The 24,656-nt window shown below is 44.4% G+C and overlaps 1 protein-coding gene across 1 annotated transcript in view; it reads right to left on the reverse strand.

Annotated features, from left to right (window-relative positions):
- Window positions 1–24,656, reverse strand: part of npr1b (natriuretic peptide receptor 1b) — a 60,807-nt gene that overhangs the window by 14,826 nt on the left and 21,325 nt on the right. The window contains exons 4-6 of the mRNA XM_038994454.1: window positions 24,045–24,158; window positions 19,395–19,530; window positions 2,305–2,399 (exon numbers count right to left, since the gene is read on the reverse strand). Coding sequence (XP_038850382.1) covers window positions 2,305–2,399; window positions 19,395–19,530; window positions 24,045–24,158 — 345 coding nt within the window. The remainder of the gene's footprint in view (window positions 1–2,304; window positions 2,400–19,394; window positions 19,531–24,044; window positions 24,159–24,656) is intronic.

Consider the following 24,656-nt stretch of genomic DNA (forward strand, 5'->3'; position numbering starts at 1 on the left):
AAAGCAGTAGGCTGTTCCAGCCGGGGACAACATTACATAATTAAACATTTTAGAGGATAAAAACAGAATAAAGCCAGAAGGCTTATTTCCATTTTGGTCCTCTTAGACAGTGAGATGGTAGGCTGGCAAGATTGACACATTATTCTCAATGCAATGCATTAGCATAGGGTGATAATGGGAGACGACTTTCAATGAGCCACTAATCAGCCCAGAGACTTGACACTCACCCCCTCACACTGGGTGAAAAGCATCCACTCTCTCTCCCTTATCACACACACACATAAACACACACATAAACACACACACACACACACATAAACACACACATAAACACACACACGCACGCACACACACACGCACGTACTCGCACATCCACACATGTACAGTTGAAGTCAGAAGTTTACATACACCTTAGCCAAATACATTTAAACTCAGTTTTTCACAATTCCTGACATTTAATCTGAGTAAAAATTCCCTGTCTTAGGTCAGTTAGGATCTCCACTTTATTTTAAGAATGTGAAATGTCAGAATAATAGTAGAGAAATATTTATTTCAGCTTTTATTTCTTTCATCACAATCCCAGTGGGTCAGAAGTTTACATACACTCAATTAGTATTTGGTAGTATTGCCTTTAAATTGTTTAACTTGGGTCAAACATTTCGGGTAGCCTTCCACAAGCTTCCCACAATAAGTTGGGTGAATTTTGGCCCATTCGTCCTGACAGAGCTGGTGTAACTGAGTTAGGTTTGTAGGCCTCCTTGCTCGCACACGCTTTTTCAGTTCTGCCCACAAATTTTCTATAGGATTGAGGTCAGGTCTTTGTGATGGCCACTCCAATACCTTGACTTTGTTGTCTTTAAGCCATTTTGCCAAAACTTTGGAAGTATGCTTGGGGTCATTGTCCATTTGGAAGACCCATTTGCGACCAAGCTTTAACTTCCTGACTGATGTCTTGAGATGTTGCTTCAATATATCCACATAATTTTCCTCCCTCATGATGCCATCTATTTTGTGAAGTGCACCAGACCCTCCTGCAGCAAAGCACCCCCACAGCATGATGCTGCCACCCCCGTGCTTCACGGTTGGGATGGTGTTCTTCGGCTTGCAAGCATCCCCCTTTTTCCACTAAACATAACGATGGTCATTATGACCAAACAGTTCTATTTTTGTTTCATCAGACCAGAGGACATTTCTCCTAAAAGTATGATCTTTGTCCCCATGTGCAGTTGCAAACAGTAGTCAGGCTTTTTTATGGCAGTTTTGGAGCAGTGGCTTCTTCCTTGCTGAGCGGCCTTTCAGGTCTTGTCGATATAGGACTCGTTTTACTGTGGATATAGATACTTTGTACCTGTGTCCTCCAGCATCTTCACAAGGTCCTTTGAAGTTTTTCTGGGATTGATTTGCACTTTTCGCACCAAAGTACATTCATCTCTAGGAGACAGAATGCGTCTCCTTCCTGAGCGGTATGACGGCTGCGTGGTCCCATGGTGTTTATACTTGCGATCTATTGTTTGTACAGATGAACGTGGTACCTTCAGGAGTTTGGAAATTGCTCCCAAGGATGAAACAGACTTGTGGAGGTCTACAATTTTTTTTCTGAGGTCTTGGTTGATTTCTTTTGATTTTCCCATGATGTCAAGCAAAGAAGCACTGAGTTTGAAGGTAGGCCTTGAAATACATCCACAGGTACACCTGCAATTGACTATCAGAAGCTTCTAAAGCCATGACATCATTTTCTGGAATTTTCCAAGCTGTTTAAAGGCACAGTCAACTTAGTGCATGTAAACTTCTGACCCACTGGAATTGTGATACAGTGAATTATAAGTGTAATAATCTGTCTGAAAACAATTGTTGGAAAAATTACTTGTGTCATGCACAAAGTAGATGTCCTAACCGACTTGCCAAAACTAGTTTGTTAACAAGAAATTTGTGGAGTGGTTCAAAAACAAGTTTTAATGAATCCAACCTAAGTTTATGTAAACTTCCGACTTCAACTGTACATGTACATACTCTAGATCTCGCTGGATCAGTTGGTCATTAACCTCAGTGGCTTGCCACCAATTAATATTTATCATTCTGTCATTACATAAGAGAAACACATTGGCACCCATCTCCAAAACACACAGAGACTGTGTACACAGGCAGGCAGCTTCATGAGCACTGGCAGAATGAAAGAGATGAGGAGCCTTAGTTTACGAGAGAGAGAGCGAGAGAGTGCGCGAGAGAGCGAGAGAGAAAGAGTGAGAGAGAGAGTGAGAGTGAGAGTAAGTGAGTGAGTGAGAGAGATGTGTGTGTTTTCAGTACCTGGAAAATACTGGTGTTGGTGTCAGTCATGTCCCAGAGAGCGAAGTCTGTCTCTCTGTCCCCATTCTCATCTATCTGCACCAGGCCTGTTACACCTGTTGAGAGGACCAGAAGGAGAAGAGCCAAAAGGAGGTAGAGGAGTCAGACAATATTTAAAGGGACCAAATTAATGTTATCTTACACTAATATCCAGTTCAGGGATGAAAATAATCATCAAAGCACTCAGCGGGTAACAGTAATTATTACAAATTATTACTGTCGTTACGAAACAAGAGCAGATTTACATTTGAGGTTGTCCCGATTAGCTAACACCGGAAAAAAATCTCAACCATTGTGCAAGTTAGAACACCCATAACAACATCTCAAACGTAAAAAATAAACAGCCATAACTATCAAAACAAACATTGGTCATGACAACAATTTCACTTAAAATGATGGTGTTGGAGATACACAGATGCAAACACAAACAGTATAAGTTGGTACACCCTAGGTCCACCCAAAAGTATTCATCCATAATCACAGTAATATAGCTGGGCTATCTTGCTAATAAATCTAGTAGATGGCCATCTTGTATAACATTACTTTCATTTCCGGCTAAGACAACAGCCCAGGGTTGGTTTGGAGGTGCAGATAATAGCCTGAGAGCCATTCCATATTGAGTGTGAATGGAAAGAGGTGTCTATAGGGAGAAATTACATGACAGGCGATGCCATTACCAGCATGGAAATGTCCAATCCAAATGGGGTTATCCTAGTAATAAAGAAATATACAGGCGTCATCCCTCTAATCAGAGGAGAGAGGGCCTGAGAGATGTGCTATGATATGGGACGGATTATCGGCTAGAGGGACATGCAGAAGATAGGGTAGCATGCACGCGTGCACAAACGCACATACTCAAGAACACACATTTTCCCACAGACGTTATTGCCCTACTCACACACACACACAGGCGGGCAGTGGTTAGAGAATGATTAACCTTGTGGTTGGTCTGGGAAAATGACATTTGGCCAGCGTCTGCATGGGGGGCTGCATGGTGTTTGGTTGTCTGGGACAGGTTAAGGTGTGGAAGTAAGGGGAGTGGAGTCATGATTTAGTACCTATTTAATAGAACATTATACACTTAACATTGACCAATGAGTCATGTGGGTGATGTCATCACGACTTCCAGGAATTGGGAGTAGCACTTTTTTGGGGGATGGTCCCTGGCTGGTCTGTCTGTGTTAAGGCAAACTAGGTATGGGAAGTATATAAAATAATGGAGACACATTTACAGTAAAAAATGTAGCCTTTAAATGAAATCAAATTGTATTTGTCACATGCGCCGAATACAACAGGTGTAGTAGACCTTACAGTAAAATGCTTACTTACAAGCCCTTAACCAACGATGCAGTTTTAAGTAAATACCCCAAAAAATTAAATTAAGAAAAAAGAGATAAGAAAAACAAATAATTAAAGAGCAGCAGTGAATAACAATAGCGTGGCTATATACAGGGGGTACCGGTACAGAGTGTAACGCTCGTCGTGGGTGGAAGAAGAGGAGGACCAATGCGCAGCGTGGTAAGTGTCCATATTGTTTTAATAAGAAAACTGAACACTGAACAAAAACAATAAAACGACAAACGAACAGTCCTGTACGGTGAAGCAAAAACACAGAACAGAAAATAATCACCCACAACACACAATGACAAACAGGCTACCTAAATATGGCTCCCAATCAGAGACAACGACTGACACCTGCCTCTGATTGAGAACCATATTAGGCCCAACACATAGAAATCTACCAACAGAACAAAACATAGAAAAACAACATAGAATGCCCACCCCAACTCACGCCCTGACCAAACTAAAATAAAGACATAAAAAAGGAACTAAGGTCAGAACGTGACACAGAGTCAATGTGTCAATGTGCGGGGGCACCGGTGTCGAGGTAATTGAGATAATTATGTACATGCAGGTAGGGTTGTTAAAGTGGCTATGCATAGTCTGGGTAGCTATTTGATTAGCTGTTCAGGAGTCTTATGGCTTGGGGGAAAAAGCTGTTTAGAAGCCTCTTGAACCTAGACTTGGCGCTTGCGGTCGGAGGCAGAGCAGTTGCCATACCAGGCAATGATGCAACCCGTCAGGATGCTCTCGATGGTGCAGCTGTAAAATCTTTTGAGGATCTGAGGACCCATGCCAAATATTTTCTCCTGAGGGGGAATAGGTTTGGTTGTGCCCTCTTCATGACTGTCTTGGTGCGCTTGACCCCATGTTAGTTTGTTGTTGATGTGGACGCCAAGGAACTTGAAGCTCTCAACCTGCTCCACTACAGCCCCGTCAATGAGAATGGGGGTGTGCTCGGTCCTCTTTTTCCTGTGGTCCACAATCATCTCCTTTGTCTTGATCATGTTGAGGAAGAGGTTGTTGTCCTTGCACCACATGTTCAGGTTTCTGACCTCCTCCCTTTAGGCTGTCTCATCGTTGTCAGTGATCAGGCCTACCACTGTTGTGTCATCAGCAAACTTAATGATGGTGTTGCAGTTGTGCCTTGCCATGCAGCCATGAGTGAACAGGGAGTACAGGAGGGGACTGAGCATGCACCCCTGAGGGGCCCCCGTGTTGAGGATCAGCGTGGCGGATGTGTTGTTACCTACCCTTACCACCTGGGGCGGCCCGTCAGGAAGTCTAGGACCCAGTTGCAGAGGGAGCTGTTTAGTCCCAGGGTCCTTTAACCATCCCTCTGTCCGTCCATGTATCCATCCCTCCACCCATCAATTTTTCTTAGCCTCACAAACCTTTTACTGCTGTCTTACTCTTTATTAATAACTCTTTTATAATTCTTAGACCTTGAATGGAAATGGTGGGGGGAGGGCTGAATTTAGTGGGCTGCAGTGATGGAGGCTCAGTCCACCAGAGCTGTATTAGTCTGGTAGTGCTGACAGACTTTAATTGTGCTGCAAAAAACAGAGCCGGGGGGGGGGGGGGGGGCATTTGCACAATGTGCTAGCAATCAGAGCAGGCATTCAGAGCGGGTGGAGAAAGGTGGCACATTGTGAGCTACGGTACAGCGCAGTAGCTTGACAGCTAGTGTGTTAGTTTGGTAAATTATAACTACCTGTATGCTTTCTTAAAAAGTTCAAATGGACTGTAGTGATGTAAAGTCATGAGTGATGCGTATTGGAAGTACAGTATATCAGATGAAGGCTGTATTGATGTAACATCATGAGTGATGCGTATTGGAAGTACAGTATATCAGATGAAGGCTGTATTGATGTAACATCATGAGTGATGCGTATTGGAAGTACAGTATATCAGATGAAGGCTGTATTGATGTAACATCATGAGTGATGCGTATTGGAAGTACAGTATATCACATGAAGGCTGTATTGATGTAAAGTCATGAGTGATGCGTATTGGAAGTACAGTATATCAGATGAAGGCTGTATTGATGTAACATCATGAGTGATGCGTATTGGAAGTACAGTATATCAGATGAAGGCTGTATTGATGTAACATCATGAGTGATGCGTATTGGAAGTACAGTATATCAGATGAAGGCTGTATTGATGTAACATCATGAGTGATGCGTATTGGAAGTACAGTATATCACATGAAGGCTGTATTGATGTAAAGTCATGAGTGATGCGTATTGGAAGTACAGTATATCACATGAAGGCTGTATTGCCAAAACATGCGGTTTTCAATAATGAAGAAGCAAGTTCTATACATCTTCCACTGTCCTCCTAGAGTGTCTGAATCTCTCTCACCCATCCAGGCCCATTAGTTAATGGAACAGAAGCCAGAGAGAAAAGCAGCTGTAACCTGATCCTTCCATCTTGACATCCTCCCTCTCTCTATGTATAAGGTCTATACTGGCTGCCTATCTTTATGTACTGTATATACAGTATCTTGGTACATTATGTAAATTCATATATCATCAACAACAGTAAAACATCCTATTTGTCTCATCTTATTCCCCTCACTGTTCAAATCCTTGTAATTACCTAAACTAAAACGGGAATCAGTTTCCCCTCTGCGCCTTTCCAAGTATGTTTGATTTGCACAGCAGTGTGATCCTGATGGAGGAAGTTAACATCTGATTGAAAAAACATTGCATGACCCGTTCCGTACTGACGGCTAACCTGGGGGAGATGTCACCAGGCACATGCTCCTGGGCTGCCTATTCCTAAATCAGGTGTCAACTCCCTCCATCCAAGACTGCACAACGCACATCGTTTTAGTCTGGTCCTCTTTTTGTTGGGGTATAACAAGAAGATCTCGCAGTCAAACAAAAGATTCCAGAAACATATTGACAAGGTAGAAATAAAGGTAGAGTGTCTGAAAGAAAATGTCCATGAAAAAGCCAGAGGTGAGTCCATATTAGTGGCATGTTGTGGTTTTTAGGCTTCTGGTCGATAAATGCACAAGGCAACTGTCAAGGCATTTGAAAAGGGCACACGGAGGGAAGACTAGCAACACAATGCAGGTTGTCGCAGTGTGCCCCTAGACATTAATGAAACCTACAATCAAACACTTCTCTAATTCAGGGCATAACTGGAAAGTACTTTGACTTTAAATCTGGAGAAAGCACTTATGAATAACAACAACCGTTAACAAAGTGCACAGTGGAAGTGTCACTGCACCATTTGATATTCCACCAAGTCACAGTGTAGTTTATGGATATGTATGGTGCCAACCAGGTGATTACAATCCCTAGCTGCTGTGAAGCCATGAGAGCAGCTGCTGATAGAGCTCCATTAGAGCCACATAAACAGCCTTTGTTCTTATCTACAGAGTGAACACATGGGAATAGGTGATATATTGTGTATTTATTATCACTGCTGCTAAACGTGGGAGCACTCCTGTCACATATAGTATATGCAAATATTGACCTTATTGTACACTCACTGTAGTGTGATATGATATTGCAGCTCTACATCAGCTAGACCAGGAGGTTAACTTGCAGGCTGTTTTCTGTTCACTCTACTTAGTTGTCTGATGTCTGAAAACACAGGCTTGGAATTTTGGCCTTGCATTGGAGAAGAATGTGATTACTTTTGTCGAAAAATTAATCGGTTAATTATAATTATTTTTTGGAATGCTTTTAATGCCTCCCCACAAGCACCTCTCCTTGAAATAATTGCATTTACTGTGAGAAATAACTATGGCATTATTCTACCCAGGCAGACGTGAAATAGTTTGCCAGTCTGCAAACCACCTGCAGCTTATGTCCCTGGATCAAAGTGTGTTCTGCATACACACAGTTTAAGTCGGAAGTTTACATACAATTAGGTTGGAGTCATTAAAACTCGTTTTTCAACCACTCCACAAATGTCTTGTTAACAAACTATAGTTTTGGCAAGTCGGTTAGGACATTTACTTTATGCATGACACAAGTAATTTTTCCAACAACTGTTTACAAACAGATTATTTCACTTATAATTCACTGTATCACAACTCCAGTAGGTCATAAGTTTACATGCACTAAATTGACTGTGCCTTTAAACAGCTTGGAAAATTCCAGAAAATTATGTCATGGCTTTAGAAGCTTTTGATAGGCTAATTGACATCATTTGAGTAAATTGGAGGTGTACCTGTGGATGTATTTCAAGGACTACCTTCAAACTCAGTGCCTCTTTGCTTGACATCATGGGAAAATCAAAAGAAATCCGCCAAGTCCTTAGAAAAACATTGTAGACCTCCACAAGTCTGGTTCATCCTTGGGAGCAATTTCCAAACGCCTGAAGGTACCACGTTCATCTGTACAAACAATAGATCGCAAGTATAAACACCATGGGACCACACAGCCGTCATACCGCTCAGGAAGGAGACGCATTCTGTCTCCTCGAGATGAACGTACTTTGGTGCAAAAAGTGCAAATCAATCCCAGAAAAACAGCAAAGGACCTTGTGAAGATGCTGGAGGACACAGGTACAAAAGTATCTATATCCACAGTAAAACGAGTCCTATATCGACAAGACCTGAAAGGCCGCTCAGCAAGGAAGAAGCCACTGCTCCAAAACTGCCATAAAAATGCCAGACTACGGTTTGCAACTGCACATGGGGACAAAGATCATACTTTTAGGAGAAATGTCCTCTGGTCTGATAAAACAAAAATAGAACTGTTTGGTCATAATGACCATCGTTATGTTTGGTGGAAAAAGGGGGATGCTTGCAAGCCGAAGAACAATATCCCAACCGTGAAGCACGGGGGTGGCAGCATCATGTTGTGGGGGTGCTTTGCTGCAGGAGGGTCTGGTGCACCTCACAAAATAGATGGCATCATGAGGGAGGAAAATTGTGTGGATATATTGAAGCAACATCTCAAGACATCAGTCAGGAAGTTAAAGCTTGGTCGCAAATGGGTCTTCCAAATGGACAATGACCCCAAGCATGCTTCCAAAGTTGTGGCAAAATGGCTTAAGGACAACAAAGTCAAGGTATTGGAGTGGTCATCACAAAGCCCTGACCTCAATCCTATAGAAAATTTGTGGGCAGAACTGAAAAAGCGTGTGCGAGCAAGGAGGCCTACAAACCTGACTCAGTTACACCAGCTCTGTCAAAATTCACCCAACTTATTGTGGGAAGCTTGTGGAAGGCTACCCAAAATGTTTGACCCTGTCACGCCCTGACTTAAGAGAGCCTTTTATTCTCTAATTTGGTTAGGTCTGGGTGTGACTAGGGTGGGTACTCTAGTTTTTGTATTTCTATGTTGGCCTGGTATGGTTCCCAATCAGAGGCAGCTGTCTATCGTTGTCTCTGATTGGGGATCATATTTAGGCAGCCTTTTCCCACTGGGTTTTTGTGGGATCTTGTTTATGTATTGTTGCTTGTGAGCACTGCATAGCTTCACGTTCGTTTTGTTCTGTATTGTTTTGGTGAGTTTAATTTATTAAACATGTGGAACTCTACGCACGCTGCGCCTTGGTCCATTTATTCTACAGACGATCGTGACAGAAGATCCCACCACCCCAGGACCAAGCAGCGTGCCCAGGAGGAGCAGGTATCCTGGGCTTGGAAGGAGATCTAGGAGTTAAGGACATCCTGGACTTTGGAGGAAGTAATTGCAGGAGACAAAAGCCTGCCATGGAAGCAGGCGGAAGCAGCGAAGGAGGGACAGCGACGACACCGGGGTTCGCGGCCACGACGTAGGCCCAAGAAGCAGCCTCAAAAACATTTTTGGGGGGGGGGGGGGGGGGGGGGGGCACACGGGGTGGTCACACGGGGTGGTCGGCGGAGCCGAGGTGTGAACCAGAGCCAGTCCACACGTGGTGGTCGGCGGAGCCGAGGGGTGAACCAGAGCCAGTCTGGGAGAGGAAGGTGAACTTGGAGGGAAGTGAAGGGAGTGAATCAGAGACAGTCAGTGAATTGATGGGGAAATTGGAGGAGAGAGTTATGAGAGAGCTGTTGTGTTGGTGCATGAGGCACGACATTCGCCCTAAGGAGCGTGTCCTCAGTTTAATGCCACCTGAGTCAGCTCTCCGTACTCGTCCTGAAGAGCGTGCTAGCCGTCTGGTGAAGACTGTACCGGCTCCACGCACAAGGTCTCTAGTACGCCTCCCCAGCCCTGCACGTCCTGTGCCAGCTCTCTGCACTCGCATTGAGGAGCGTGTTATCGTTCCGGTACAATGTGTGCCGGTTCTACACACCGTGTCTCCAGTGCGCCTCCACAGCCCGGTACGTCCTGTGCCAGCTCCCCGCACTTGCCGTGCGAAGGTTGTCATCTGTCCAGGACACGTTGTGCCAGCTCTACACTCCAGACCTCCAGTGCGCCTCCACAGCCACAGTCGCTGGAGGTTCTGGACCGCGGACCGTCGCTGGAGGCTCTGGACCGCGGACCGTCGCTGGAGGCTCTGGACCGCGGACCGTCGCTGGAGGCTCTGGACCGCGGACCGTCTCAGGAGGCTCAGGATCGTGGACCGTCTCAGGAGGTTCCGGACCGTGGACCGTCTCAGGAGGTTCCGGACCGTAGACCGTCTCAGGAGGTTCCGGACTGTGGACCGTCTCAGGAGGTTTCGGACTGTGGACCGTCTCAGGAGGTTCCGGACTGTGGACCGTCTCAGGAGGTTCCGGACTGTGGACCGTATCAGGAGGTTCCGGACTGTTGCCGGAAGCTCTGGACTGTGGAGGCACACTGGAGGCCTGATGCGTGGGACCGGTACAGGTGGCACCGGGCTGATGACACGCACCTCAGGGCGAGTGCGCGGAGGAGGCACAGAACGTAAAGGACTGTGGAGGCGCACTGGAGGCCTGATGCGTGGGACTGGTACAGGTGGCACCGGGCTGATGACACGCACCTCAGGGCGAGTGCGGGGAGGAGGCACAGGACGTACATGACTGGGGACATGCACTTCAGGGAGAGTGCGAGGAGCAGGCACAGGATGTACCTGACTGGGAAGGCACACTTGAGGGAGAGTGCGAGGAGCAGGCACAGGACGTACTGGGCTGTGGAGGCGCACTGGAGGCCTGATGCGTGGGACCGGTACAGGTGGCACCGGGCTGATGACACGCACCTCAGGGCGAGTGCGGGGAGGAGGCACAGGACTTACCTGACTGGGGACACGCACTTCAGGGAGAGTGCGAGGAGCAGGCACAGGACGTACCTGACTGGAGACACGCACTTCAGGGAGAGTGCGAGGAGCAGGCACAGGACGTACCTGACTGGGAAGGCGCACTTGAGGGAAAGTGCGAGGAGCAGGCACAGGAAGTACTGGGCTGTGGAGGCGCACTGGAGACCTGGTGCGTAGAGCTGGCACAGATAGTGCCGGAACGATGACACACTCCGCACGGTGAGTGCGGGGAGCTAGCACAGGACGTACTGGGCTGTGGAGGCGCACTGGAGACCTGGTGCGTAGAACCGGCCCACATGGTACCGGATAAATGACACGCTCCTCAGGACGAGTATAGGAAGCTGGCACAGGTGGCATCGGACAGCTAACACGCTCCTCAGGACGAATGCCGTGCATACTACGCCAAACCAATAGCTCTCTCGCTTCACTCTCCTCCAATTTGTCCAACAACTCCTCGAAGTTCCTTAACTCTCCCCTCCGTTCACTCTCCTCCAATTTGTCCAATAACTCCTCGGTCTCACACCTCAACTTCGCCGACCACCCGGTGTGCCCCCCCCCCCCAAAAAAAATATTTTGAGGCGGCTTCTTTGGCTTGCGTCGTGGCCGCGAACCCCGGCGTTGTCGCTCTCCTTCCTTCACCGCTTGCGTCTGCTTCCATGGAAGGCTTTCGTCTCCTGCCATTATCTCCTCCCAAGTCCAGGATGTCTTTACCTCCTGGATATCCTCCCAGGCCCAGGATACCTGTTCCTCCTGTCCACACTGCTTGGTCCGTTTGTGGTGGGATCTTCTGTCACGCTCGTCATTATGAATGGACCAAGGTGCAGCGTGGTAGGCGTACATTTTCCTTTATTAAATGAACACCGAACAAAAACAACAAAATGCCAAACGAAACGTGAAGCAAATAATAGTGCAAACATGCAACTATCCATAGACAAGATCCCACAAAGCACAAAGGGGAAATGGCTGCCTAAATATGATCCCCAATCAGAGACAACGATCAACAGCTGCCTCTGATTGGGAACCATAACAGGCCAACATCGACATATAAACACCTAGATGACCCACCCTAAATCACACCCCGACCTAACCAACATAGAGAATAAAAGCTCTCTATGGTCAGGGCGTGACAACTGCATAGCTTCACGTTCGTTTTGTTCTGTATTGTTTTGGTGAGTTTCATTTATTAAACATGTGGAACTCTACGCACGCTGCGCCTTGGTCCATTTATTCTACAGACGATCGTGACAGACCCAAGTTAAACAATTTAAAGGCAATGCTACCAAATACTAATTGAGTGTATGTAAACTTCTGACCCACTGGGAATGTGATGAAAGAAATAAAAGCTTAAATAAATCATTCTCTCTACTATTATTCTGACATTTCACATTCTTAAAATAAAGTGGTGATCCTAACTGACCTAAGACAGGGAATATGTACTAGAATTAAATGTCAGGAATTGTGAAAAACTGAGTTTAAATGTATTTGGCTAAGGTGTATGTAAACTTCTGACTTCAACTGTAACAGCCCCAGCCTAACAGACTAAGGATGGCACACACCTGTTGTCATGTCCAAAAATGTACAGCAATCTATGTGTTTACTTTGATTACCTTGAACCTTATCACATCAGTCAACAACAGTCAATAAATAAACATAGTTGTTTCATGAAATATATAGGTAACTAAGGATGGAAAAATTTACTATTCTAGGACTTACTTATGAATAATGTATAGTATTCATTATTCATCTAGACTCATCATGGGATTTTTTCTTAGCCTCTGATGGAGGGATAGGGAGTATGGGAGGGAGAGAGAGAAAGAGAGAAAGAGAGAGAGAGAAAGAAATAGAGAGCAAGACCTCTAGTTATGAATGACATGAAAGGGTCTCTTTCGCTAAATGCTATTAGACTAAGATCTGTAGGGTCTCTGTCAATCCTTTTTACAGGCACTCCGTTGCCCACTAATAGCATTGACAAGATTCTCCAGTTACCAAAGACTTCTGGAACAATGGGGGCCTACCATGTACCATGTAGCTGTAGAGTTTCCGTACACATGATGAACCAAAGGGCACAAGCACAAGAGTGCTTCATTCTTTCTCTCTGTTCCTATCCCCCTCTGCCCACTTGTCTGCCTGTCTCCTTTCTACAGTGCACTCTACACTCCAGCCCTGTGCTCCACTGTGGCTCGGATGACAAGGCTTCAGATTCACACAGCTCATTATCAGGTCGACCCAGGCCAGACCTTCCATTGGAAATACCAGCTGCCTAAGTGACCAGAGCCACTGCAAAGAAGACAGAGAAAAAGGACAATGAGTGATGGATGGTAGGGAGAGAAAGGGAAAAGAGAAGGAGGTGGAGACAGATGGACAGAGAGAGATAGAGGGATGAGCGGAGGGTGGAGGCTGACGTCAGAGGGAGATTGAGGGAGATGGCTCCTGCTGACACGGCCACGGGAGCTCTGGTTTCACCTGATTAGATTACTCTCCTATTTTGGGGATTTCCTCTTTTTTTCCAGGGGGACTTTTTGTAACATGACAGCCAAAAGAGAAATTAGATCTTTCCATGGCAAAGGACAGAGAGTTTAGAGGAGACAGAGAGGTCATGTAGGAGAGGAGAAGAGGGTAAAATAAGAGTTCGGGAGGATAAGACACATTGAGACAGGAAAAATATGACAGAGCAGTGAAGTGAGGAGGAACACCTTGATAAGACAGAGAAAATATGGACAGATTGGTGGAGGAAGAAGGAAAAAGAGGAAGGCAGATCCCGTGGGATGGAATTAGAGAACTGTTCACAGAGGAGAGGATTGAGAGCAGAGGAGAGGAGCGCTAGACCAGGAAATAATGAGATGAGAAGAAGGTGTGAAGGAATTACAATGAGTAAGGACAATGACTGATAGAAAAGATAGGGAGACTGGCATTAACAAGCTGGTGTACACAGCAGGACATCCACCTCTGACACTGAAATATTATTTTCACACACTTTCACAAGTTTATAACGTACAATTACTCATGAGTCATATACTGTAGTTTAAACGCTGAAGTCAAGTTTCAGATGAAGGTTTGTATTTCACTAGACCAACTTAAAGCTGTCTTCACTTTCTAACAAAACATAACACAGAATATAACTAAAAAGCACTGAATCGGAAGCATAACAATGAACTAAAGCTACCAAACAGCTTACGTTTCAGTATGCAACGGTGTGGGCAAAAATAATAAAAGAAGCGTTGTCCTCGCATGCAACCAAACAAACCCCTCAGCATTTCAATGCCTATGTTCGGATGGGCTAACAGAATCAGTGTGAGGAGACTCCATCTGTTCTTGGCTGCTGCCCGCTCTGCCCTCCCACTGTCTGTCTGAAGTGTTCATCTCTGTTGTTTGTGTGCTCTGGTCCAACTCATAGTGATTGAGGAGAGAAGGATGGACATTTGTAAAGAGAGGTCAGCCAAGGAGATTAAAGGAAAAAGAGGGAGCAGGCGGGTAGTAATGGAGGACAGATGGAGGGAATAAAAGGGAAATAGGGAAGCAGAGTGAAAGAGGGAAGGATAGAGGAGTGCAGAGCAAACAACCTGGGTACTTACCTGAGATGGATGGAGGGATAACTTATGTCCCTGATGACTTATGTCACCTCCTCAAGTATGTGTACTCTTCCAATGATTCAACGTATTTGTTTTTGCTGTTACCTTTGACTTGGTGTCAAGCGCCTTTCACTGTCTCCTGTGACCTCACACATAATCTGACTCTCTGACCCTTGGACTCTGTGACCAACCAAACAAACATCAGATCAACAGCCCAACCCTTCAAATTCCCTTCAAGTCCCAATAAACAGAGGTTGCTATGACTTGGCATCTGTCTTCAGGTCCCTCACAACGGACTGGGACTGGGACAGAAGGGGTGATGACATCCTGCTACAAGCTTTGAGACCACCATCTTTTATATCGGCCATTAATAATGTCAAACACTAGTGCAAACCCACAAGTCTGGGTAAACACACGTAACCTTATGGCTTAGTCAGTGAGGTGTGTGTGTTTGGGGGGAGTGGGGTACTGGCACACAAAACACAATGGAGGCCTTCCTCAGAAAGTAAAAGGGTGATTAAATGATTTAATTTAGAAATGTTCAGCAAGGGGACTACCTCCTCCAGAATGCATAACACAGGGGAAAAGTTTTGTGTTTTGTGGTCATAAAGATGTTCTTTAATGGATTAATTCGCTTTTAAAAGACAATGATGTCACCAGATTGACTCAGCTAGTGACATTCCATTAAGAGATACCAAGGACTCTGTGCTAAATTCCTTTTTCCTTCCTTTTTTTACTGAACTGGACACAATTAAATTCATTTGAATGGATTTGAGGGACACATTCATTTGCAGTGTCCGGGAATGTGTTTGCTCGAAGTCTAACGTGAAGATGAATTTTCTTCCGCTACAGACCTTGGCTTGACTACAAACCAGCTGCCAGCGGAGATGAAGAAGGCTGTTCAATAACAATGTTGTTCAATAACAATGTTGGCATTTTTTGTTTCTTTTTGACGCTATTTCTTTCTTTTCCAAGATCTTGCAGAGATATGGAGAGGAAACATCTACCTCTCTTCAAAAGGCCAAATGACACAACCATGGCCCGCTAATTGATCCTTTCCATTTAATATTTTCCCTGCTTTGAGGAGATTTCTGTTTTTGGCAAAACTTCCCCACAAAGGACATGTCCACAGTTATAAAGCCTATTCCCACCTTATAACATCTAACATAAATGGTATCTACAGTGTAAACCAGTGGAGGCTCCTCAGAAGAGGAATGGGAGGACCATGCTCCTCAGTGAATTTCATAAAAATAAAAATAGTGAAACATTTAAAAAGCTATCCTTTTTAGACTACATATATTCGCATGTCACCAAATAATTGATAAAAATACACGGTTTTGCAATGAAGGTCTCAACATCACTCTGTAGGGTAGCATTGTCATTGGTGTAGAGAGGAGTAGGCAGGAAGCAGTCGAAGGTTTAGAACTACTGAATTTATTTAAGCACCATAGATCAAAGCGGGACGAAACCCAAACACTGTTGTGCTCAAAATATATCTTCACAAACAAAAATATAAAGTACTCTGGAAATAGTAGGAGAGATTCCTCTCAGGAAAACAAGTAACATTTACAATGAAAGATAAAGACAAATGGCAGAGGGTGTACCTGCCCTCCAGGACACCTACAACACCCGATGTCACAGGAAGGCCATAAAGATCATCAAGGACAACAACCACCCGAGCCACTGCCTGTTCACCCCGCTATCATCCAGAAGGCGAGGTCAGTACAGGTGCATCAAAGCAGGGACCGAGAGACTGAAAGACAGCTTCTATCTCAAGGCCATCAGACTGTTAAACAGCCACCACTAACATCGAGTGGCTGCTGCCAACATACTGACTCAACTCCAGCTCACTTTAATAATGGAAATTGATGGAAATTGATCAAAAATGTATCACTAGCCACTTTAAACAATGCCACTTAATATAATGTATATGTATATACTGTACTCGATACCATCTACTGCATCTTGCCTATGCCGTTCTGTACCATCACTCATTCATATATCTTTATGTACATATTCTTTATCCCTTTACACTTGTGTGTATAAGGTAGTAGTTGTGGAATTGTTAGGTTAGATTACTCGTTGGTTATTACTGCATTGTCGGAACTAGAAGCACAAGCATTTCGCTACACTCGCATTAACATCTGCTAACCATGTGTATGTGACAAATAAAATTTGATTTGATTTGATATATACAGTGATAGAGTGGGGATTGGAACCAGGTGTGTGTAATGATGACGAGACAAGTCCGGGGTTGATGAGTGAAGCGCGTTTGCCAGCAGTAGGTTCGGCAGCAGCTAGAAGGCCGGCGACGCCGAACGCCTGAGCTGGACAAGAGGGCGAGCCAAAGTGAAGGCTGGTGTGACAAGCACCATGGTGTAGCTGGAGGACAACTAGTTTCAGTCCTCCTCTGGGTACATTGACTTCAATACAAAACCTAGGAGGCTGGTGGTTCTCACCCCCTTACATAGACTTACACAGAAATGTTGTCAACTTCCGGAGGATGTCGTCCAACCTATCAGAGCTCTTGCAGCATGAACTGACATGTTGTCCACCCAATCAAAGGATCAGATAATGAATCTAGTACTGAAAGTATAAGCTACAGCTAGCTAGCACTGCAGTGTTTAAAATGTGATGAGTAGTTGATTCAAAGAGAGAGAAAGACAATAGTTGAACCGTTTTTAACAAATACATTTCTTAAAAAATGAAGGAGAAGCAAGAGAGAGAGCTAGCTATATTTCTTATTTGTTTACCTTTCACTTACTTAGCTAGCCAATGCAGCTAACTAGTTTAACCTACTCAAACACCAGGCTCAGAGAGGGATGCTATGTTATCTAGCTGGCTATGGCTATCCCACACTGGAACTCTTCCAAGTCAAGGTAAGCTTTTGGTTTTAATAATTTATTGCTAACTGTACACTGTACTGCATGATTGTAGCGGGTTTACTAAGGCGTTAGTTCTAGTGGTTATGTTGTCTTGACGTTAGTGAATATGGTGACAATGATGTAGGCTCTGTGTAGCGGTTAGCAGCGCATAGATGCGATAAGGAATAATCCAACGATAAAAGGGATCATGCTGTATGTATGTGGCTGCTATGAAAGTGAATTGTGTTTGTGGTGATCAGGAGTGTATTCATTCCGCCGATTCTGCTGAAAAACGCTTCTTAAACGAAAGCAAATGGAACGAAACAGGAATAAACATACCTGAATTTGTCCAACAGAAACTCTCGCTTGCAACTGTTGGACTAATGATTACACCCGAGATCAGCTAGAGAGGCAAGATTGTCTGTCACATTGATTACAAACATTTCTCTCGACCTGTGTGTGCACCTAAGTTGTAAACTTTCATTCATAGGCTAGGTTGTAGCAACCTCAAGATGGGTATAGGGAAAATTTGAGTATCATGTAGTAGCCTAAACCTATCAATGTTACATTGAGCTGGTTGAATGGAATATGAATGACAGTCATCTAATGTGCTTTAATAGAAATACGGCCATGCTCATTAAAAAAAAGAATCGCCCTACCTCATGTTAAAAGGCACTGACCGCCACTGGTGTAAACCTACACTATACTGTATATACAATAATGGTGGATTCGGCTATTTCAGCCAGACCCGTTGATGACAGCTGTATAAAATCGAGCACACTGCCATGCAATCTCCATAGACAAACATTGGCAGTAGAATGACCTTACTAAAGAGCTCAGTGACTTTCAACGTGGCACTGTCATAGGATGCCACCTTTCCAACAAGTCAGTTCGTCAAATTTCTTCCCTGCTAGAGCTGCCCCAGTCAACTGTAAGTGCTGTTATTGTGAAGTGGATACTTCCAGGAGCAACAACGACTCAGCTGCGAAGTGGAAGACCACACAAGCACACAGAACGGGACCGGTGAGAGCTGAAGCGCATAGCGCGTAAAAATCCTCTGTCCTTAGTTGCAACACTCACGACCAAGTTCCAAACTGCCTCTGGAAGCAATGTCAGCACAAGAACTGTTCGTTGGCAGCTTAATGAAATGGGTTTCCATGGCCGAGAGCGGCCATGCCGATTAATCGGTCGACCTCTACTTTCAACTTTGTGGCAAAAGTTCGGGGAAGGCCCTTTCCTGTTTCAGCATGACAACGCATGCCCCCGTGCACAAAGCAAGGTCCATACATAAATGGTTTGTCGGGATTGGTGTGGAAGAACTTAACTGGCCTGCACAGAGCCCTGACCTCAACACCATCAAACACCTTTGGGATGAATTGGAACGCCGACCGCGAGCCAGGTCCAATGCCCAACCTCAATAGTGCTCATGGCTAAATGGAAGCAAGTCTCTGCAACAATGTTCATAATCTATTGGAAAGCCTTCCAATAAGAGTGGAGGCTGTTACAGCAGCAAAGGGGGACCAACTCCATATTAATGCCTATGATTTTTTTTTGTTGAGTAGGTGTCCACGAGTAGGTGTCCACATACTTTTGGTAATGTAGTGTACATGTCCAGCAGGCATTTGAGAGCCATATGACTTCTTATGGCCTGCAACTAAATCAATGTCTTGTCTTGAAGAGCTCTTGAGGAGGTGTACATCTCATTTTAAAGACACAAAGCAATGGGGAGTATTGTTATATCGTGCTGGTTCTCTCTCATTCTGCCACAAATCACTCAATAATTCATCTACAGAGAAATTGCAAGGAAGACATTGAATGTGTTGTTGTTACAGAACTACCTCCTCAAAGGTGGAAACTGACAAGAGATCGTAAGCCAGAGCTCAGAGTTAATCCAGTGACATGGAACATTTTGTCTTCACACAAATCTTTTGAAATTGTCTCTGTGACAAAACGCAGACCACTGTAGTTACCAGAGACAGAGCACAGAGCTAGTGCTAGACTGAAAACATATTCACACATGTTCCAAAAAAAACCTAGAACCTTTCGGACCCCTGATTCAATGGAATAAAGATCCAGGTTATGAACTGAGGTGCGTGTAGTGGACTGACCGTTGTAGGTGCGGTTCCACATCCTCCTGGTTACGGTTTTCCCCACAGGTCTGTCCTCTGGCGAGGTCATGGTCTCATTCAGGGCGTGTGTGTACAGCATCAGCCCGTCGTAGAACCCTCCGGAGATTATGTTCATCTGCAGGGAAGCAAGAGGAAATTGTAGAAAAGTTATTAAATCTATCACCTATTTTTTTATGAGATCGCTTAGATCAACCATACCACACATGTATCTATTTCCCTCATCCAATAGATATTATTTTCTATAATTAGAAATCTACTGCGTAGGTCTAGCTACAGTTGAAGTTGGAATTTTACATACACTTAGGTTGGAGTCATTAAAACTCGATTTTCAACCACTTCACAAATGTCTTGTTAACAAACTATAGTTTTGCCAAGTCAGTTAGGACATCTACTTTGTGCACGACCCAAGTAATTTTTCCAACAATTGTTTACAGACAGATTATTTCACTGTATCACAATTCCAGTGGGTCAGAAGTTTACATACACTAAGTTGACTGTGCCTTTAAACAGCTTGGACAATTCCAGAAAATGGTGTCATGGCTTTAGAAGCTTCTGACTTCGACAAATCAAATGCCTGAAGGTACCACGTCCATCTGTACAAACAATAGTACAGAAGTATAAACACCATGGGACCACACAGCCGTCATACAGCTCAGGAAAGAGACGCGTTCTGTCTCTTAGAGATGAACGTACTTTGGTGCGAAAAGTGCAAATCAATCCCAGAACAACAGCAAAGGACCTTGTGATGCTGGAGGACACAGGTACAAAAGTATCTATATCCACAGTAAAACGAGTCCTATATCGACAAGACCTGAAAGGACGCTCAGCAAGGAAGAAGCCACTGCTCCAAAACCGCCATAAAAAAAGCCAGACTACGGTTTGCAACTGCACATGGGGACAAAGATCATACTTTTAGTAGAAATGTCCTCTGGTCTGATAAAACAAAAATAGAACTGTTTGGTCATAATGACCATCATTATGTTTGGAGGAAAAAGCGGGAGGCTTGTAAGCCGAAGAACACCATCCCAACCGTGAAGCACGGGAGTGGCAGCATCAAGTTGTGGGGGTGCTTTGCTGCAGGAGGGACTGGTGCACTTCACAAAATAGATGGCATCATGAGGTAGGAAAATTGTGTGGTTTTATTGAAGCAACATCTAAAGACATCAGTCAGGAAGTTAAAGCTTGGTCGCAAATCGTTCTTCCAAATGGACAATGACCGCAAGCATACTTCCAAAGTTGTGGCAAAATGGCTTAAGGACAACAAAGTCAAGCTATTGGAGTGGCCATCACAAAGCCCTGACTTCAATCCTATAGAAAATGTGTGGGCAGAACTGAAAAAGCGTGTGCGAGCAAGGAGGCCTACAGACCTAACCCAGTTACACCAGCTCTGTTAGGAGGAATGTGCCAAAATTCACCCAACTTATTGTGGGAAGCTTGTGGAAGGCTACCCGAAATGTTTGACCCAAGTTAAACAATTTAAAGGCAATGCTACCAAATACTAATTGAGTGTATGTAAACTTCTGACCCACTGGGAATGTGATGAAAGAAATAAAAGCTTAAATAAATCATTCTCTTGGGGCCTCCCGGGTGGCGCAGTGGTCTAGGGCACTGCATCGCAGTGCTAACTGCGCCACCAGAGTCTCTGGGTTCGCGCCCAGGCTCTGTCGCAGCCGGCCGCGACCGGGAGGTCCGTGGGGCGACGCACAATTGGGCTAGCGTCGTGTGGGTTTGGCCGGTAGGGATATCCTTGTCTCATCGCGCTCCAGCGACTCCTGTGGCGGGCCGGGCGCAGTGCGCGCTAACCAAGGGGGCCAGGTGCACGGTGTTTCCTCCGACACATTGGTGCGGCTGGCTTCCGGGTTGGAGGCGCGCTGTGTTAAAGAAGCAGTGCGGCTTGGTTGGGTTGTGCTTCGGAGGACGCATGGCTTTCGACCTTCGTCTCTCCCGAGCCCGTACGGGAGTTGTAGCGATGAGACAAGATAGTAATTACTAGCGATTGGATACCACGAAAATTGGGGAGAAAAGGGGATAAAATTTAAAAAAAAATAATAATAATAATAATAAAAAAAATTAAAAAAAATCATTCTCTCTACTATTATTCTGACATTTCACATTCTTAAAATAAAGTGGTGTGTCACGGCCGTTAAAAGAAGAGGACCAAGGTGCAGCGTGGTAAGCGTACATTTTCTCTTTATTTGGAAAAAAAGACACCTAACAAAACAACGAACACTACAAAAACAAACCGTGAAGCTAAAGGCAATGTGCCCTAAACAAAGTCAACTTCCCACCAAGACAGGTGGGAAAAAGGGATACCTAAGTATGGTTCTCAATCAGAGACAACGATAGACAGCTGCCTCTGATTGAGAACCACACCCGGCCAAACACAAAGAAATAGAAAACATAGAAATAAAGAAACTAGAATGCCCACCCTAGTCACACCCTGGCCTAACCAAAATAGAGAATAAAAGCCTTTCTATGGCCAGGGCGTGACATGGTGATCCTAACTGACCTAAGACAGGGAATATGTACTGGAATTAAATGTCAGGAATTGTGAAAAACTGAGTTTTTAAATGTATTTGGCTAAGGTGTATGTAAACTTCCGACTTCAACTGTATATTTGTGACACTGCCATGGAGAGCAGAACTTCTTCTGCTAACTACTTGTCTCTTCTACAAGCTTCTCTACAGTGTTTGATATATTTCAAGTTAATACCACTTTCTATTTCTTCCAACGATAAATATTTCCTATCATCTCCGTACCTATTTCTACCCCTTTATTAATTTCACAATTCTGCCTGAGAAACAATTTCCTCTTCTATCTCATCATCTCTCCAAACAATGGCCCCAAACCAAAAGAACTGTCCACGTCAATCACAAAATGGAATATGAGGACAATAACCCACTCAGACAATTCACTCAGTTCAGTTGCATCAATTGAAAACGTACAGACACAATGTTCAGACAGGGTGAATGAGGACCAGGTAGACCAGGGCAGAGCTCTCATGCTCTGTGCCTCTCTCTCATCCTCCAGAGTCAGACGTGTCTATTTATCACATTGACTGCACTTAGCTGTCTGGTACAAGTGATTCATCGGCTTGTGAGGTGTGCCAGACAGACCAATGGCGAGCCTCCCTTCCTCCCGGGGATGGAATAGAAGCCCTGACGTACAATTCTGGATTTGTGTGTGTCGAACGGGGAGGGCAGTTAGATGACGTGGCCTGTCAAGCTCTTTGTTTTTATTTTGCTTCCTAAATTGTCACTGACGCGAAAGCCCACACATGCATGCAAGGACAGACACCTCCATCCGGAGTCAGAGATGAAAGATGGACTTGAATGCAGTCAATCTGCCATATTGAGGATAGGTGGATGTATCGTGCCAATCTTTGTGAGTGTGTGTGTGTGTGTGCGCATACGTGTGTGTGTCTCTCATCCCCTAAACAAGACACCAGTGATTCAGCTGCAGAAGTGTGTAGAATATCATCATTGTGCACCTTTGTAGGGAACATAATAAGAAGATAAGCTCCACTAACTAAATCAGCTTTTTCTCTTCCAAAATAAATTGAATCAATTGTCCAAGCATTGCAGGCGAGCCAATTACATATAAGCCTACTTATTTGCAGCCTCTCCATCTTCACTTTCTACGCACAAACACACTCTCAGATGTGCAAACCCCAATGAACTAGTACTACTGCTAAATAAACTAGTACTACTGCTAAATGAACTAGTACTACTAGTTCATTGTATGTGTTGTATGTATTGCTTGCCTGTCAGATGTGGCTCAATCAAATGTTTCATAATGAGATGTTCTCTAAAATCTGATAGCCCTACACTGAGTGTAGAAAACATTAGGAACACCTTCCTAATATTGAGTTGCACCACCTTTTGCCCTCAGAACAGCATAAATTTGTCGGGCATAAACTCTACAAGGTGTCGAAAGCGTTCCACAGGGATGCTGGCCCATGTTGACTCCAATGCTCCCCACAGTTGTGTCAAGTTGGCTGGATGTCTTTTGGGTGGTGAACCTTTCTTGATACACATGGGAAACTGTTGAGTGTGAAAAACCCAGCAGCGTTGCAGTTCTTGACACACTCAAACCGGTGCGCCTGGCACCTAATACCATACCTCGTTCAAAGGCACTTAAATATTTTGTCTTGCCCATTCATCCTCTGAATGGCACACATACACAATCCATGTCTCAAGGCTTAAGAATCCTTATTTAAACTGTCTCCTCCCCTTCATCTACACTGATTGAAGTGAATTTAACAAGTGACATCAATAAGGGATCATAGCTTTTACCTAGATTCACCTGGTCAGCCTATGTCAAGTAAATAATGTTTTGTACTCTCAGTGTATAGATTATTATACAGAGCTTTATTCTGTGTAGTAGAAGTCTTCATGCCTTAGCATAAATCTTCTCCTTCATATTGCCTCAAGTCTGTGCCACATTGAGATCAAATTCTGTCTGCTTTTATAAATACTCCTTTTGATCTCAATTCTCCCTCCCTCCCTCCATCCCTCCCTCCCTCCCTCCCTCTCTCCAAGAGAGCCCCACCACACACACACACACACACACACACACACACACACACACACACACACACACACACACACACACAGTGCAGCCCCTTACCAGTGAGTCCTCCACCGTAAAGTTGAACATTCTCTTGGCATCTGTCTTCAGGTCCCTCACAAAATCTTTATATTCAGGGTTCTGTGGTTCTCTATAGGTCAGGATTTTCACACTCTGAGACAGACACAAAGAAAAAAAACGATTGTGATTCATAAGACAAAGGTTTCACTGAATTATACAGAATCATACCACATGATGATTTCTGATAATGAATGAATGAACCACAGGTGTGAGAAACACCACTTCTGTGGTAGAAATTAACAGTATGTTCCTCTTACCCAGGCCTGTCCTTTTTATAAACAGTTTTATAAACAGTTATAAACTGTTATTAGACCCTAGTTGGCATATTATATGTTGTCAATACGACCAGTCATCCAAAACACATCCTCCAAAACACCCAATAACTTTCATAAAATCATCTCATCTCCCCCCTCCCATTCCTACAGTCTGTGTAGATACAGGCCCAACCTCATTCAAGCAGAAAACTAAGGTCTGAGAAGGATAACTTGTAAAAACACAGCAGTGAGAGAAGTGTTCATACGTATGTGTAACGATCGTCTTCGGGAGAAAGAGAGGAGGACCAAAGCGCATCGTGGTAAGTGTTCATGATGA

Source organism: Salvelinus namaycush, chromosome 5 (assembly GCF_016432855.1).
Source record: "Salvelinus namaycush isolate Seneca chromosome 5, SaNama_1.0, whole genome shotgun sequence".
Lineage (NCBI taxonomy): Eukaryota > Metazoa > Chordata > Actinopteri > Salmoniformes > Salmonidae > Salvelinus > Salvelinus namaycush.